This window comes from Sinocyclocheilus anshuiensis, unplaced genomic scaffold (genome assembly GCF_001515605.1).
Source record: "Sinocyclocheilus anshuiensis isolate Anshui unplaced genomic scaffold, SAMN03320099.WGS_v1.1 scaffold329, whole genome shotgun sequence".
Taxonomy (NCBI): Eukaryota; Metazoa; Chordata; class Actinopteri; order Cypriniformes; family Cyprinidae; genus Sinocyclocheilus; species Sinocyclocheilus anshuiensis.
This window is the reverse complement of record NW_015540881.1, coordinates 666,118-685,419: the sequence shown is the minus strand read 5'-3', so window position 1 is coordinate 685,419 and position 19,302 is coordinate 666,118. Positions and strand designations below refer to the sequence as shown.

General features: G+C 35.8%; 2 protein-coding genes across 4 annotated transcripts in view; both read left to right on the top strand.

Annotated features, from left to right (window-relative positions):
* LOC107688455 (collagen alpha-1(XVIII) chain-like) overlaps positions 1-2,006 on the top strand; it is a 41,949-nt gene extending 39,943 nt beyond the window's left edge. For both annotated transcript variants that reach the window (XM_016486126.1, XM_016486127.1), the window contains 4 exons: positions 286-345; positions 435-632; positions 758-873; positions 1,775-2,006. In XM_016486126.1, the coding sequence (XP_016341612.1) occupies positions 286-345; positions 435-632; positions 758-873; positions 1,775-1,991 (591 nt within the window). In that variant the 3' untranslated portion in view covers positions 1,992-2,006. The remainder of the gene's footprint in view (positions 1-285; positions 346-434; positions 633-757; positions 874-1,774) is intronic.
* A 2,390-nt stretch (positions 2,007-4,396) lies between these two features.
* LOC107688454 (TGF-beta receptor type-1-like) overlaps positions 4,397-19,302 on the top strand; it is an 81,676-nt gene continuing 66,770 nt past the window's right edge. For both annotated transcript variants that reach the window (XR_001634237.1, XM_016486124.1), the window contains exon 1: positions 4,397-4,648. Coding sequence is in view for 1 of the 2 variants with exons in the window: in XM_016486124.1 (XP_016341610.1) it covers positions 4,573-4,648 (76 nt within the window). In the remaining variant the exon portion in view is untranslated. The remainder of the gene's footprint in view (positions 4,649-19,302) is intronic.

Here is a 19,302-nt window from a genome sequence, read left to right as displayed (position 1 = left end):
CCCCCCCCCCCCCACTTTCCTTCCTGTACACTTATCGTCCTATCTAAATAAAGGCATAAAAACACCCCCCAAAAATTTTTTTTTAATTCTACAAAATATCTAATATGGGCCGATAACTGATATGGTACCGATATCCCCAGTATGGTCTTAGAATCTTTGCTCGTCTACTACCATTTATCAAACCAAGAGAACTGTTACAGTATTCTAGAATCAAATTGTAATTTAATTTATGATGTTGTATACTGTATCTTAATGTCTGATGTGAATATCTAATGTTTATGTCAGGAGTTGAAGAGCTTCCTGCCAGACCATGTTTTTCTACAGAATGCGCACTCAATGCCAGCGGTAAGGGTTGCTTAACCTTGCTGCTTCCTAAATAATTGATATGAAAAGGTGAGCACTTTGACGTGATCTTTGACCTTTGATCTTCTCAGTTGCACCTGGTGGCACTCAATGCCCCGTTCACAGGGGACATGCATGGAATCCGAGGGGCAGATTATCAGTGTTACCAACAAGCCCGTGCCAGGGGCCTGACATCCACTTACAGAGCTTTCCTCTCCTCTCACCTACAAGACCTTTCCAGCATCGTCAAGAAAGGGGACCGCTTCGGCCTGCCAGTGGTGAACCTCAAAGTATGCAAAGGAGCATGCTTGCAACAATAGATTTTAATCAAGTGTTTTTGATCAGTGTGCTCTCATTACATGTAGCTTGCCTAAGTTTAGCTGTCTAAATTTAGTTTCTTGTGTTTCCTCTCTAGGGAGATGTGCTTTTCGGCAGCTGGATGGCTATGTTCTCTGGCGACGGGGCTGTTTTTGATCCACTTACACCGATTTATTCCTTTGATGGACGAAATGTCATGACAGATCAAGCATGGTAAACAGCTTTTTCCTTTTGCTTTTCTCAGACGTGTGTATTAAATTAATTTGTCTGCTAACACTTTGAGTAAGGTTCTATATGCTACAATATTTAATATATTAGGTATATATCAATGAACAATCAAAGAATATGTTGCAGCATATATTAATCTTAGTCACCCAATATTCTGAAAATTAAGCACTAGGTAAAAAACAAAAACAAAGTCACATTTTATTGTCACATTCAGAAATAATGTAAAATAGCAGTAAATAAAACAAAAGATATACAAATATTACAAACACTAAACATGTATTTAAGTCACATCTTATGCTTACATTCAGAAATAATGTAAAATACTTGTAAATGAAACAAAATGTACCCAACTATTATAAACATATATTTGTCACATTTTATAATTACACTCAGAATGCAAAATATCAGTAAATAAAACAAAATGTGTACAAACATTATAAACACTATAAACATTTAAGTCACATTTTATTATTACATTCAGAAATAATGTAAAATACTAGCAAGTACAACAAAAATGTACAGTATATGAACATTATAATCGGCCAATCAGTGTTTTATTTACTGCTGCGGGCTGTTTTTTTAGACACAAATTAAAAAATGTAACTTATATTCTGAAAAATATACATATCTACATTTCTACATATATTTTAACCTTTCAAGTTATCTAAATTAATATTATTTCTTATATTATGAACAAACATGAATTAATAAATTGTATGTTACTATGGCTCAAGGCTTCAGAAACTGAAAAAATGTGACATATTCTGAAAAATATAAATTTCTACATTTCTGCATATATTTTAACCTTCAAGTTATCTAAATTAATATTATTTCTTATATTATGAACAAACTTGAATTAATAAATGGTATGTTATTATAACTCAAGGCCTCAGAAACTGGTGTGGCATGGCTCGAATACCGCGGGCATCCGAATGACAACTAGCTACTGTGAGGCCTGGCGGACGGGTGACATGGCGGTGACGGGACAGGCGTCTCTTCTGCAGACCGGCAGACTGCTGGGGCAGCACACGCGTAGCTGCTCAAACCACTTCATTGTGCTTTGCATTGAGAACAGCTACATCCAGAACCCTGGAAGGAACTAGAAAGCTGACAATTTTAAAGTAAAGTAATGCAGATGTAGGGAGCAGCAGTAGCTGGACTGCTGGGGGAAATATCCAATCTACTCTTTTGTTAGGGAGAGAGCTCCTGTGAGAAGTTACAAGCCAGGGGAAATGGCACTGCAATCATGTTTCACTTCTTCTCTGAGCATGATGTAAATAATGCATGTATAAATCACCCACTGATACTGTTCAATCAACGACCCACCGACTTCTATTAGAATACCAAAGAATACCTCAGCCAGATATCAACAAGCAAGAGTAGATCTATTGTATGAATTCACCGCATTACTCTGTGCCTTCTCAGATGACATTAGCCCCTCCTCACAATGACTAATACAGTGTTTGTGTGTGTGTGTTTAATGTATTAACTACAAATTTGAAACCACAAACGTTGATAGATAAAAGATGCTTATTTTTAATCAGATTAAATGCCAATATATAGACATTAGTATTTGGATATTCTGTATTCATATGAGGGAGTTTTGGAAGTTGTTTAAATGCACTGTATTAATAATTTCTTGTTTTGTTTTCTTTTTCACACCCACGAAGCTCCTTTTTGTGAACTTGCATTTAAACTAGTATTTAAGAGAGGCAACAAGTCTAATTTATAATGTAAAAGCAGCACATAAAACTAAAAAAGTACATACTTTAAATGGCATTAATTTCAAAAGTTGACAGAGGCCACAACCACATTATAACTCTTCACTGTTTAATCTTTCTATGACATTTAGAAAGACATACTAGAAAGTAAGTAACAGCGTTGTTTATCTTTTAGTATAAAACAATAATAGAGAATTCCCCTTTTCTTTTTCATATTTGAATGGTTCCCAGTGAATAAATGTTTTGTTTTATAAGTGTGCTTGTCTTTTGTTATTGTGGTTTAGAACAATACACACACACACACACACACACACACACACGTATTTAGAAACAATATATATATATACACATTGTGGAGATTTTTTTAAGATTCAATGTACCTGTCTCTTCTCAAAGTAAATGGGACTATGTACAACATTCAAACGTTTTGGGTCTGTATGATTTTTTCAATGTTTTTGAAAGAAATCTTTCATGTTCACAAGGCTGAATGTATCTGATCAGAAATACAGTAAGAATGTGAAATGTTGTTACAATTTAAAATAACTGTTTTCTATATGAATATACAGTGCCGTGAAAAGGTTTTTGCCCATAATTTCAAACTGCAGTTTGTATTTACTCAGGTTATCTTTGTGTAATATTAAAATTTGTTTGATGATCTGACTCTTTTAAGTGTGACAAACATGCAAACAATTAAAAAAACAGGACGGGGGCAAAAAGTTTTTCACACCACTGTATTTTAAAATGTCATTTATTCCTGTGTTGGCAAAGCTGTATTTTCAGCAGCCATTACTCCAGTCTTCAGGGTCACATAACCTGGCACGAATCATTCTAATGTTGAATTTTTGTGGATTCTTTGATGAACAGAAAGTTCAAAAGAACAGCATTTTTATTAGAAAGTTTTGTAACATTATATGTCTCTACTGACACTTTGATCAATTTAAAGCTTAATAAATGTATTGATTTCTTTCAAAAACAAAATCTTACTGACCCCACACTTTTGGTAAATATTAGGTCACAAGGGGGCAGAGTGGAGATGCATTAAGCAGAATATAGAGCAAAAGAGCAAAGCTTGGCACATATAATATTTTAGTGTTACCCTTTGCAAAGCTGAACCTCACTGCCAAGTTTATCTCAAATGTATCTAAAAAGTTTTAACTTAGTCTTAATAATCAATCATCATTGGCCTCATTCTTTTGCATCACATCATGTCATTACCTCTGTTTTGTACATCAGCAGCACAGTCTAGTTCTATTCTGAGCAGTTCTGAACTAATAGAAATGCCCCGTCAGCCTAATTCAAATAGTTCAATTCCACTCTGACCAACAGGAAAGGAAACTAACTGCAGATAATAGCTTCTCATCAATCTCTTCCTTCAGGCTGTGTGTCTGGCCTGGCTCTTTTCATTCAGAGGACATATAGTTCTTTAATTTCTGGCCATATAGAGACTCATTATGTTTACAATGATGATTCAAACCATTTTTATTTCCTATTATATGCGTGCCATGGAAGCACAAAAGTTAAATCTAAAGCAGCACATGCATCACAAAAAGATGCATTTAGACTGTTTAATGCTGCACAGAGACACCCTATGTGCATTCATACAGAAAATATAATTGCATGTTATGATATTATGTAAATGTGGAAACCAAAACCATCAAGGGCTGGGTTTTTTTTCAGCTGCATATGTAAAATTACTGCCATGAATATCTCATGATCTCGCTGATCATAAGAACTGCATTTGGGATGATCAGATCAATTTCCAAACAACATTCACAGGACAGATTCGCAGTAGTTTTGAGGCACAGCTGAACTCCCCTGCTGAACTGAGGCAGGGTGAACATGTGGGCGGGGCATATTTCTCCGCGCTGACCAATCAGAACGCTCTCTTTCTCGAAGCAAAGACCTGACTACTTGAATGTGTGAGAAAAAAACTGACCAGTCCTAAAGAATAATCTCTACCACGATGGACGTGGGAGCATTACTTAGCCGCTCGATACTGCTGGCTTTACTCGTATTCACGGTGACCCAGGAGGCGCGAGGTAAGTCGCGGGACTATAACACTTCGTAGTTTCCCCTCGCCTACATTTTTCAAGTTTTATCCGTTTCCTTTTTTTCAGAATACTAACGTTAGTTACCTAGGAGTGTTCTAATATGGCGCAGGACATAGGAAGTGTTTAGTGGTTTTCGTGCCGTGACATCGGTCACATTCACATCAGTTAGCGAGCGTTTTTCTGACGGGGAGATGAGATGGAGTGGCTCGCGCATGCAATCGGAGCACCGCGCGAGGTTTGGATATCGCGACACAGTATTTATTTACCATACTTCAGAGCTCCTGTTAATTTATAACAACCTCTACATCAAATGTTCAGTCATCTGAAACTGTTGATGAGATTTGCTTTCATTAGCGAGTAGCAGTTTACCTTCAGTCAGTTTCCATTTCACGTCTGTTTCACACGTGTTTTTTGGCGATAGACGTTTTTCATAATATGACATTTAAAAACTCCCTGTCGACTCATTTATCAATTCTGATAGTTTTAGGGCACAGCCCAGATAGGTTCTTATTAATTTCCGATACACACGAATGACATCAAAGTCTGCATTTCAATGCATCTGCCATCAAGTTATGTGGACTGATAGGAAACCTGTTTTACATGTTTACTTGAGTTGTAATAACAGATCGGACTATTTCTGTACGTTACAAATATCACAGGCTATTCTTAACAGACGATACAGAACACCAGTTCTGGGATAGATGATATCTTCCATCCATTATTTTTGTAAAGTAAATTTAATATGATTGAACGTCTATGGATGCAACAGTTTGTTTGATCAGAGGCGTTTTCTCCTGTTTCACAACTGTACACGCACTAATTTGTTACATCTGTCGTGGATACAAATAACACTTCATGCATTACGTTTAAATTTTACAGCAATGATTTCGAGCACAACAAGTCCCATTCAAATGCTTTTGTATCACGAGTTAACATGACGAGGCGTGTAGTTTGTATTTTGACTAGAAAAGCAGCGACATTCCTTTACACAAACAAATGCCTTTTATGTTTTCACTCATTAAGAGCATACGTTTTTTCGTTGTTTAAAGGCATTTCAACACAATAAAAAACAACAATTATTCCTACATTCAACTATCAAGCCAAAGCACAGCTTTGCACAGAAAATATCCATATTCAAAACGTTATAAACACTGTTCTCTCACTACCGCTAGCTGTCGTACGCAGAAGCCGTTCCGGGCGGATGACGTAGGATGTATGTTTTTTTTTTTTAAGGTTTTTATTTTTTTATTTTTTATTGCAGTAAACAACAAGGATTACAGTACGTACAAAACAAACAGTAGAAAACCGTACGTACAAAACATACAAAATACCAATCAATAATAAACTACTTGAGGATTAATAGATAAAACATCACAGAAAAAAAACAATATAATATAAAATTCTTAAGAAAAGGACAGAAGAAAAATAAAATAAAATAAAAGGCACACAAATAGAAATACAAGTATATTAGGGAAAAATCTTAAACATGGCACAAATTCTAGATGTTTTTATAGCTTTCTTGTTAACAGACGTTGAAATTGTATTTAAATACAACTTCAGTTCTTGTCTGAAGATGTTAAAGTGGGGTTTACATTTAGTATATTTACATTTATGGACATAAAACTTTCCAATAAATAACAGGAGGTTTATACAAAAACTTGCATTAAATAGATTCTTATCTTTAGCATAAAACCCCAAAATAATGTGTTTATAACACAAAGAGAAATCATAAAAATATTTTGGACAATCAGAGCATTAACATTATTCCAGAAAGACTGAACAAAGGGACACTCCCAAAACAAATGAGCCACAGTTTCAGAAGAAAATTCACAGAACGAACAAAATTTATCAATGTCACTTCTAAATTTCTGCAAAAACTGCTTGACAGGATAAAACCTGTGAATTATTTTATAAGATAGTTCTTTAACTTTATTTGTTAAGAAAAATTTCAGAGGGCGTGACCAAACATATGCCCACTTAATATCATCAAAAAGGTTGTTCCAATAAGAAATGGAGGAAGAATTAGAGGTAACAAGGTCCAAAAATAAAGACCTGATTTTGTGATTGGATTTTTGAACAGAGAAACAAATAGAACCAACCACAGTGGATTCAGGACTGGGGGGGCAAACAGAAATCAATGAGCCACTGTTATTATTTCTAAAAAGCATACAAATTTCCCGAGAGATGGCCTTTAAAACTGTATTAAATTATTTTCTAGATACAGGAAAGTGATATCTTAAAATAAAATCTGAATAATTAAACAAATTGCCATCATTGTCAAACAATTGGTTCACTAACATCACTCCATTATTGAACCAATTTTCCAGAAACAAGGATTTCCTCTTATGTAAATATTACAGTTGTTCCAAATAAAAAAATTGTGTGGCGAGAAATTATGCTTGTAAATAAGTTTCCAAGCCAAAAGCATTTGCTGATGATAACTGGAAAGTTTGATAGGGAGTTTACTAATGGAATAATTACACATTAATAAAAAATGTATACCACCTAATTGTGAAAAGACATATCGAGGGATTACACTCCAAATAGAAGACTGATTGTGGAGAAAGCATTTAAGCCAATTAATTTTTAAGGTGTTATTAAGAGAATCAAAGTCAATAAAATTTAAACCGCCCTTATTATACGAATTTAAAATAACAGATTTTCTAATATAATGAGTTGTATTTTTCCAAAGAAATTTAAGCAAAATTACATCAATCAATTTACAGGTTGGTTTATCTACAAATAAGGAATGAGCAGCATAGGATAATCTAGAGATACCTTCCGCTTTAGTAAGCAAAGTCCTACCTTTCAAAGAAAGATCTCTTAATAACCAAAGATTACATTTTTTTTTAGTTTTCTCCACAATGACGTACACTCTTAAAAATAAAGGTGCTTCAAAAGGTTCTTCAAGCGATGCCATAGAAGAACCATTTTTGGTTCCACAAAGAACCATTCAGTCAAAGGTTCTTTAAAGAACCATCTCTTTCTTACCTTTTTGTAATCTGAAGAACCTTTCATTCGCCACAAAGAACCTTTTGTGAAACAGAAAGGTTCTTCAGGTGTTAAAGGTTCTTTATGGAACCTTTTAGACAAAAAGGTTCTTCTATGGCATCGTGAAGCACCTTTATTTTTAAGAGTGTAGGATGTATGTGCAGCGTAAGTGCCGGTGATTAGTGACGAATGTGGAAGCACAGAAGAGAGAACAAAGCAAAACGCCGGTCACGAATTAGAAGTACAAACCGAGGATTTGTAAAGAAAAATGTCGGAGGATTTCGATATAAGCCAAGACTGGTTTTCTTTTGCTAAAGTAAGGAAAGTTTGTTTCCCTGTAAACAAACTTGCGAGACTAGCATATTCTCACAGGCTCGTGCGCTGCGCATACATCCTACATAACAGGGCTCCAGACTAACTATTTTTACTAGGAGCGCTGTAGCCCCTGAATGAAAATTTTTAGGAGCACAAGCAGAAAATGTAGAGGCACACCTTAAAGGTCCCATGGCATGAAAATTTCACTTTATGAGGTTTTTTAACATTAATATGAGTTCCCCTAGCCTGCCTATGGTCCTGGCACGTCCTAAGGAAAGCTCATTGTGGGACTGGCTCGTAGTGGCTGAAATTCTGCACCAAGGCTGAATTTCGGGAAAGAGACTTCAGATACAGTACTAGGGATCACTTAGGCCTATATAAAAGCATCCAAAAAGCAGCATGTCATGGGACCTTTAAATCAGCCTTCAATGCAATCATTTATTACTGATGCAATTACATTTGTATTACTGACAAGTGCTTTGATAATAAATAGACTTAACTCATAGAGATTACAATGTGCAGTATTCTTTTAATTTCAGAGAGATATGACAAACATATATATATTAGGGATGTCAATTTTCGATCATTTCCATGATGATATTTGTTTTTAAAAATCTGGCATTTACAGTGCATTAGATCAAGTGCATGCTTGCGTGCATAAGAGACGGAGTGAGCGCGGGTTTGGCTAGATGTATTTGGAGGTTATTACTCACGTCTCATTCGGCACAAATCCAAATGTTTCCATATTCGTAATGTATTTGAATGTTAAACTATAATTTATAATGTAAACTAGGCTTGTACTTTACACGCATTCGCATATAGACGGAAAAGATCATCCTCTTCACATGAGCAAAAACGTCCTTGGCATAACAGCAGAGTGGACTACTCTATTTAATGTATATGGATGACGTAGGATTCTATGTATGTATTCTAGGATGTATTCTATGTATACTACGGTCTATTTAAACTGACCAGTGTAACCTTTTATATGTTTGGTTGACTGTATTTCATTTTGATAATGAACAGACTGCGATGTAAGTTTGAATTGAGAGAGAGAGAGAGAGAGAGAGAGAGAGAGAGAGAGAGAGCGAGAGAGAGAGAGAGCGCGAGAGAGAGTACCTCTTACTGTGGTAAACATGCGGAAGGAATGTTAGGAACAAAATTAATGAAACATGGACAGTGGCCACAAATTAATAAGTTGTAGGAACGAATTAACAAGTTGTAGGAATGAATAGCCTTAGGAATGAATAGCCTATCCTTCCCCCGCAGTGTCCCGCAGCCCTGCAACCTTCACCTAATTGTTTCAAATATTAAACAATTATCTGGGGAAATGACTGTTACTACATTTCTATTGCATTCCATGTTGAAGAACTTTGTGTTGTTTCTATTTTAATGTACTTTTAAAGTTTAAATCACATTAAAAGCTTAATTTGTAATTATGAGTGAATGATGATGCATTTATATACCGTCACCGTCACTCACAGCTGCTCGCACGTGTTTTGCGCATGAGCCGCACGCAGCCCAAAATTAAACGGCTTAATCGACCAATGATAGCTTTAATCGATTGCATCTCTTATCGACAATTAATCGATCATCGATTAATCGTTGACATCCCTAATATATATATATATATATGATAAAATTACTATTTTTTGCATTAATAAGTGCAGTTACTAATAATATTACATGTTCATTTCTTGTTTATTTCATGTTTATACACATTTGACAGTAAAGCACTAAGCTTGAGTTGGGAAGCTTACAAAATGTATTTTATTAACAACAGTAACGTGCAAAATCAAATTTTTATGTAGAAAATATATATATTGTACTCTTATTAAATGTACTATTCTTCTAACTTCAGTGATTATGTGATTTAGTCGCAAATTGAAGAAAAGTTTTTTTTTCAAAGCACTCTGTGACGTTTTTTACTTCATACACAAAAAAGAGCGAAACTCTGACAAAATCTGATTTCTTGATGATTTGATATTTTATAATAGTGATTTTATAGTTGTTATTTTATCATTTCAAAATATAAAAGTAAAAGTATAAATGAATGACTAATAAGCCAATAAGTGCTCCTCTGCTGCCATCTACAGGTTATAATGGTGATTTGATGTATTTTTAAATTTGACATAAGTGTTTGTTCACCACAGAATATTTTGGTCATCCCATTGAAAATAACATTCAAATTGGATCATTTAGGAGCTTTAACGTGCTGGAAACAGTTGTGTGAAATGCTTGTAAGTCATTGAAAATTGCTTGAATTTCTCTCTCAAAAGGCTGTACAAACCCTGAAATGAATAATGTAATAACATTCAGCTATTTCTGCCACAACACCATGGTTACAGTTAGCGTTGCTGCTTCTGGTTTTCTACGTCAGCGCTGTTTGATCTGTTTATAACAGATTTCTGTGCAGAATTTGAATGCATCTCACTAGATCTCACAGCAAACTTTATTCATTGTGCGGCAAATTCAAACACTTCTCAATGGATCTCGCAGCGCTGTGCTGTAACAGTGTCCCGAAATCAACTTTGGTTCCGGGGTAAAGCTGTTCTGAGCTCGGACTAGTTTGTTTGCGTTGCGGTCCGAGCTGATAAACGGTCCGTGTTGCGCAGCTCAAACGAGTAACGGGATTTTGTTACGCTTTTGTTTAGTTTGCCGTGTGATGTTTCTCATATGCAACAGAAATGCCAGCGCGAGTTGAACAACGTGGTGGTCGCGCCAGTGTGACCGCGCACAAAATGTACTCACACTGGCAGAAAAAATGGTCGCAGTCTGGAGCCCTGCATAAGTGTTTATAACATTTTAAAAATTGATATTTTTCTTACAAAAACATCGATTCGCTACAGGAGGCCTTTATTCACCTCCCGGAGCTGTGTGAGGCACTGTTTATTATGGAAGGATGCGCTTTATTTGACTACTTTGGACTGTTGAAAAAAACACCCACCTACTGCCATTATAAAGTTTAGAAGAGCAAGGATAATTTTTAATATAACTCCGATTGGATTCTTCTGAAAGAAGAAAGTCTTATCCACCTAGGATGCTTTGAGGGTGAGTAAAACGTGCTGATTTTCATTTTTTTGGTGAACTAACCCTTTAAAGGTTCAAATATTCTTGTGTGGTGTTGTGTTACTTCTGCATATGCCCTTGATTAATATACTGTGATAGGCAGAGAGGAAACATTCTATATTTACTCCAGCACTTATCTCCTTTCCCAATCACTGAGCTTCTTCTGTGATTATGCAGTCTGACCCTGAAAGATCAGAAAGAAAATAGTTTTATTTTGTGTTCGCTGAGTTGTGTGAACTGTGGTTTTGATTTACAGGTAGTGTTTGTCCTAATGTCGTGCTAATATTCTCTTTTTATGTTTAGATTGTCACATCATCTAACATTTAATTAATATTTAGTAAGACACAAATTTAATCACAGTGTTCAATGCAATCTTTAGCAAATACTGAAATGAATATCTGTTTTTCATATTATACATCATACTGTGTTGCCTAAATTCACTTGTATTATTTAAAATGGTTGATTTTAGTATTTAGTGTCTTATTTAAATTGTATTTAGATAAAGTAGTATAGAATTTGGTGACACTTTAGTTTAGGGACCAATTCTCACTTTTAACTAGTCGCTTATTAGCATGCATATTACTAGCATATTAGCTGTTTATTAGTACTTACAAAGCACATATTAATGCCTTATTCTGTATGAAAATATTTTAGATCCCTTAATCCTACCCCATACCTAAACTTAACAACTACCATACTAACTATTAATAAGCAGAAATTTAGGAGTTCAGGGCTCCAGACTGAGATTTTGCGACCATTTTTTCTGCCTGTGCGACTAAATTTTGTGTGCGGTCGCACTGGCGCGACCACCGCGTTGGTCAACTCATAAGCACTGCAATTTCTGTTGCATATGAGAAACATCAAACGGCAAACGAAACTGAAAGCAACGAAACGGCGCTTAGAGAGTATACTCGCCGAGACAGCACGAGCGCGAAGGTGCGCGCATAAAAAATGGCACGCATGTTGAGGAAACGATGGATGGTTTTCAAGCGAGAGTCAAGTAAAAGACTGCTTCTTAAACCAGAGAAGGATCGCGAATTCGAAAGTGAAAGCATCCGAAGCCCGCGGCTTAACACAGCAAAAGAGAAAATTCAAATCACAAATAATAATACTGATGATAAAGAACGGGTTGAATGTTAACCACTTTAGTTTCCATGTCCTCCTGACTATCAGGAAAAAACAGTTTTGTGAATTTAGTATTTTGTCATGCCATTACATTGTTTAGAGCATAAGAAAAAATGTGAAAAATCAAATTTTTGAAAAATGATATTTTATTCATGTTATGCCATGTCCTCTGTAGAAGACATCGGGACTTTAAAAAGTCCTGTTTTTTAAGAACTAGAAAGACATGAATAGACATGAAAAGGCAAAAACAGTGGGATTTTTGTTTTAATCACAAATCAATTTTCATTTTTTATACCAAACTTTATATAAAGACGATTCTCAACTATGTTATGAAAGATATTTTTAAAAAACATTTTTCTTTATGCAAAATGTGTGTAAAATGGCCATAAACAAGTTTTTCCATTAGGGACTCGAACCCGCAACCTTTGGGTTACGAGTCCGACTCTCTAACCATTAGGCCACGACTTCCAATGTGCTCGTAATGTGCTGGTGCGACCAGCTGAGAAAGTTAGTTGCAAAACAGCGACCAGTGGGAAGAATGAGTCTGGAGCCCTGGAGTTTACTGAGGTAAAATCATGGTTCATAGTTAGAATTGTTCCCCAAATTAAAGTTTGACCTAGAATTTTAATAATGGCCATTTATCAGTTATTGACCGCACCATGGAAATATCATATCAACCAGAATGTGATACTGGAACATATGTGTGCTTATAAAATGTCAGCTGCACATATTTTGGCCTCCCCTTTCTGAGTTGTATATCTGTGTGATACAAATTAAAATGTTCTTAAATCTTTGGCTATTTATGTGTCATGTGTAATCATCATAAAATACATGATGGACCACATTAAATCACACATATCTAAAGATTTGTCTTTGTGAGAGACCCAGTTATGAAAGCTGCATTCATATCTGCTCTGGAAGATTATGTTCTAACACAACACTACATGAATGTGTTTTGATTACTCAAAACCCATAGGCAGTCTGAAACACGAGGCCACATTGATGTTCTATTGCTGCTCTGTTGTACCTCAATTATATTTGAGAGCCAGTGACGTTTTTTCCTGTTTAAACATTGAAAGATACATTGATGTAAAAAGGCTCTCCTTAATAAAATCCAATCACAAGTGGTTTGAGACACATGTACCAAGTGTAAACAACAGTAATGTATGGAGATAAAATGATGCCTAAAAGATTCGCATGTGCAGGGTAAGATTTGTGAAAGTGTACATAAGATAGCAAGCGTAAATTAATTTTGCATTCGCAAGACAATATTTGTAAAAGTGTAAGAAAAAAAGATTTGCAGCCTTTTACTGTTTTTTTTGTAGGTTATATCATGTATTGTGAAACTGCAACTTCATGCTAAGGCAAAATATATATGATCTGTATTCTTCTGACTTCCATTTTTCCGCGCTTATACTTTTGGTACTGTTGTTTCGCCCAAATACAGCCAAAAGTATTGCAAGCCTGTGCAGCGTTTTGCAAGCGAAAACAGCCGTATCAAGAACTGGAAAATGGATTGACCGCCTAAAATCAATGTGTGTGTAAAAAATAAACTGTTGCGAATGTCTAAATTACTTCTTGTGTGCGTAGGGCAAAATGTTCCCCAAATAACCCGATGTACTTCTGCGTCTTTGAAGCGTGAGGGGGAGGGCGGGGCCACCTTCTTCTTGCAGCCAATCAAATGAGGCTCTCGCTGACTCTCGATTTACTCTTATCTGATTGGTTCAATAAACACTCCAGACGCGAGAACACATCTTTATTTTCATTTGACTCAGCGTCATTCTTATTGCCGGAATGATATTTTTAATGCACACATACATATTAAAAATTAAATAATATAATAAAATAAAATAATAAAACAAAAAAGCATGATCCTTTATAAGCTGTGTAGGCTATTAGGCTGACTACCATGTGCTCATATATTGATTTTCAAGCTAGAGTGAACTTTATTGGATTGGTTCGACATTGCATTGAAATTTTAGATATCATATAATCTGCCTACACCACTGAACTGATGTTAAACTTTACTATCAAAATGTTTAATAGCACTTTGTCTCCAGATTTGACTGTAATGCAAACACTGACACTTCAAACCAAATCAACATTTAAAAAACTACAACTACTTTGACAAAATATAGACTTTAATAATGTCTAAACATATGCGTCTAAATGAAAAACCAAATGCAAAGTAGCTATGTCTGAATCAAATGTTCCCAGAAACTATGAAATACACAGTAATGTTGACATTTTTATATTGTTATACAGCCATCTAGTGGTTACACATGGCATTACAGATGGTAAATGCATAATTTAGGGGTAAATATTTAGTACAGTAAAATCTCCTTTAAATACATGTTAAAGGAAAAACAGAAATCTGGCATCAACCCTGATCAGGAGACATGGTGAAATTATGCATAGTCATGCAGATAGGCCTACTTTCAGTAGCATCAAGATTACAAACTAATATCATATGGTCTGTTGAAGAGGAGGATGATGATTAGGATAAATAGAGTGAATACACAGAAGTAATTTCCCAACATTAGCTCGAAATTCAGAATGAACACATGGTAGTCAGCCTAATAGCCTATACAGCTTATAAAGGATCATGCTTTTTTTTTTTATTATTTTATTTGATTGTATTATGTAATTGTATTTTTTAATATGTATGTGTGCATTCAAAATATAATTCCGGCAATAAGACTGACGCTGAGCCAAATGAAGATAAAGATGTGTTCTCGCATCTGGAGTGTTTATTGAACCAATCAGATAAGAGTAAATCGAGAGTCAGCGAGAGCCTCATTTGATTGGCTGCAAGAAGAAGGTCCCGCCTTCCACCTGTGCTTGCAAATCTGAAATCAGATGAGATGAATTGTGTCAAAACTGCAAGCGCAAAGACGCAGAAGTACATCAGGCTATTTGGGGACATTTTGCCCTACGCTAGGGCTGGGCGATATATCGAATATTAGCGATAATAAACTGTTTAAATTTGCACTAAACATTTTATATTTGCTTTGTAACAATAACTGTTCTATCTAAATTGTTTTTGTTTGTTTTTTTAATGGGGGCAAAATAAAATCATGTTTTTTTTTATTTAAAAGCAAATGCAAACATATCGAAATATATATCGAATATAGTGTTGTCAAAAGACCCGGTATTTCGGTACCAAGTCAGTACTAAAAAAATGAAAACGTTACGGTACCAGGTTTTTTTTAAGTTCCGGTGGTACCGAGTACCCGGTCAACCCGGTCCTTGATGCGCTAAACGAAAGCTATCCTTTGGTACCGAATACTGAAATTTTGGTACCGTGACAACACTAATCGAATATCGTAATAATTTTGACAATATCGAGATATCATTTATTTTTATATATCGCCCAGCCCTACCCTACGCACACAAGAAGTAATTTAGAAATTTGCAACAGTTAATTTTTTATACACACACATTGATTTTACGCGGTCAGTCCATTTTTCCAGTTCTTGATGCGGTTGTTTTCACTTACTTCAGAAGAATACAGATCATATTTATTTTACCTTAGCATGAAGTTGCAGTTTCACAATACATGAATTACACTTACAAAAAACTTTTTTTCTTACACTTGAAACGTGATTTACACATATTTTCTTGCGAATGCAAAATTAATTTACGCTTGCTATCTTATGTACACTTTCACAAATCTTACCCTGTGCATGCGAATCATTTAGGCATCATTTTATCTCCATAGTAATGTCACTCAATTGGCCACTTGTGATTAGATCACTCAAATGGCCCCATGTATAAAACTTTGCATAGATTTCATCTATGCATATGCAGTTGCACATTTTGCATAAATGTCCTCTACACTTTTCAAATGTATAAAAATGTACATACTGTATGCCACAAATTGCACAAAATACACTTTATAAATTCCAGTGGGAGATTATGTGCAGAAGCTTTATTTCTTACTCCAAAAATCCCAGAAATGACCAAATTGGGAGCTTACAACAGCTCTTTATGCATCACATCTGCATATAATTTTCATATGCATGTTGCCATCCAGACACAGGATACTGTGTATTGATACAGTTGAACGTTGCCTGTGCCAATATAATTCCTCTGCTAAAAATTATTTTCTTAATCAGTATTTGAATATCCATAAAACAAGAGGCAAAATTGGATAAAATGTTATTTTCAGAGATATCTTGATAGATTAGACCTTGTATTGTTCTCATACTATAGCAGATTGTTTTTCCTTTGTTAATGGAGTTTTTCTCCAAGAATGTTTAGATATGTCCTGTTAACAAAATCACTGATGCAGATTATTTGTAGTATTAAAAAGTCCTTTTAGACTTTAGCTTTTGAACTTAAATAAAATGTGCACAGCATAATTCACAAGGGTTATCACTGTTATCACGTTTCAGTGGGACAGTCCTCTTTTTTCTGGGCATTTCCGTTAACTCTGTAATAATATTTCTGAATTTAGAACCCACAGGAATTGAAAGTAGTATGATCCGAGAAATCCATTAAATACACGCATCCAGCCTAAAATGCCATGGGAAACATCTTCCAAAACAGCACATCCATCACCAGTCTTTACTTTTTCAATCATAACATTTTAATGCCTTTTCAATTAGTTATGTGAATTGCATGTAAAGTTATTTGAGCACCTAACTGCTAGGGCTGTGCGATATGGACAAAAAAAACCTATTGCGATTTATTTGGTCAATTTTGCGATTTCGATTTTAATCACGATTTTGACACACACAGACATGCTTTACAGTCATAAATGCATTCAATGTGAATTTGAAACATATTTCCAAAAGAAAACCAATTAGAGCTTTATCAAGAAGCTGTAACATGTCTCTAGAACAGACATAAGGCAAAATAATCACTAAGTAAAGGTGTAACAAAATGTCTCTAGAATAGACATATGGCAGGGGAAAAAAAATCCCGTGTCCAGGGATTTTTTTTTGCCATGCATTGGTCATAGAGCTCTGTGGCGTTGCCTCAGATGTTGAACTAGATTTGTTGCGCCAAGTTCATACTCCGTCAGTGCGTATACAGCCTATGTGTATGCGGTGCAGAAGCAGCACGGACTCATTTTGCTTTCGCACAGGACGCGTTTGCAGTCCACTCCTGATCCGCGGCTGTTTACCACAAACACAACATTTATCCATTATTTTGATTTCAAATCCAAACGTTGTTTCTGAAAATGCTTTTATCACAGTACAGTAAATACAATCTTACATAGACATACACGTTTAAACTCAATAAATATAACTTTAACTACCACCACGAGTGCCATCTATTATTGCCTTGTTTATCTAAAAGTGCACTTTTCCTTGTTTTAAATCTAGCCAAAAAGCCATGTGTTGACTGTGAAACAGTAGACTTTAATTATATGCATGTTAATTTTTACCGCGAATAATGCTCTGTCACTTTAATTCAGCTCGTCCAGCACAGCAGAAATAGACTCCGCGCGGAAACGATCGCAGCATGACTGCTGCAGACGCACCGCTCCTGGAGCGCACTGCCGGACAAGCGATTTAGAAATCGCGCACGCTCAAATCGCGATTTTATGACGATTTCGATTAATCGCACAGCCCTACTAACTGCATAGATTTTTATTTTAAATGTGTGTAAATGTAAAAAACATGTTACTCATTTTCTTTGGATTGTTACTACACCTCCAGAGTTACCAAAATGCTGTTACCATACACAAGGTCTAGAGGGTGCAGACAGTATACATATAGGCCTATATATATATATATTTTTTTTTTATAAATCCTTAGTGGGGGAAATAGTGTATGCAGTTTTTGGTGCCCATACACTTTACTTTTGGGATCAGGTCTCAGGTGTAAACAAGACCTTTGAGGCGAATGTGTCTGCCAGTTCTAGGACAGAATAAATTGTAGACAGAGGCATCATGCCCATTCAAAGTGACCCTCAGATTGTTGAGCCAAGTGGATTTTGAATACAGCTTCCAAAAGACAAAAAATAGCCGATTAATATTTTCTATATTTAATACAATCACACCGGCGTGATTAAATCATTCAGCACGTCATATCATCAGCTGCTAAATTTAAAGGGGTCATATGATGTTGCTAAAAAGAACGGTGTGCTCTGATTGGCCAGCTATCCAGTGCGTTGTGATTGGCCGAATACCTAAAGCGTGTGACAGAAATGTTACGCCCATACCATACTGTGATGCCCTGTCCGGCCAGAGCGACGAGTAGGGTTGGGTATCGTTTAGGTTTTTTTCGATACCGGTGCCAAATCGATACTTTTAAAATGGTTCGGGTGCCTAAACAGTGCCTGAACCGATACTTGTTAAAAAATTAATAAATAAAAAATCCCCCCCAAAAATGATGGATTGGCCATTAGAATATAAATAGAATAGAGAGTGCAAATGTTAGAGGGTCAAGTTTTTTAATTAAAAAAAACAAGCAGATAAAACTAGAAGTAGCATTAGAATAGAGAGTGCTAGAGTTAGAGGGTCAAATGAATATGAAAGATGTGTTTTCAGCCGTTTCTTGAAAATATTAAGGACTCAGCTGCTTGGATTGAGCTGGGCAGGTCATTCCACCAGGAGGGAACAGTTAATGTAGAAGTCCATGAAAGTTTTATCATAGGTAGAATGCAAAATAGCATTTGACTGGTATTTTGGAGTAAAACGGTTATAATGTTCTCTTTTGTTAGACAACAGGTTTAGAAATGTGAATACAAGGGAGGTTTAGCTTTAGGCATTTTAATTTAAGCATGTTTAGATGAATTAACGGAAGGCTACCTGCTGCCCTCAGAGCAAGTGCAATTACTGCATTCACGCACTCCTCGGATGCTCTCATTTCCCGAGTTGTGCTAAGTCGGAATGTGAAAACAACATGGACACACTCGTTACTACAAAGATTTGTTGGATTTGTATTATTAGAGCGTTCCGACTTGAGTTCACGTGCATTTTCTCAGTCGGGAAATTATTTTTCACGTGCGGTGCCAGTTATGATGCTTCTTGCGTCCGTTTCGGAGAACCAGAGGACAAATATTTCAATCGATCGCTCAGGCATGGCACCGAATTGAGGCATCGAAATCTGCGTTCTGATTCGGTCCTAGTACATACCGGTTACATAGGTACTGGTGCCATATTGGTACCGGGTTTCGGTACCCAACCC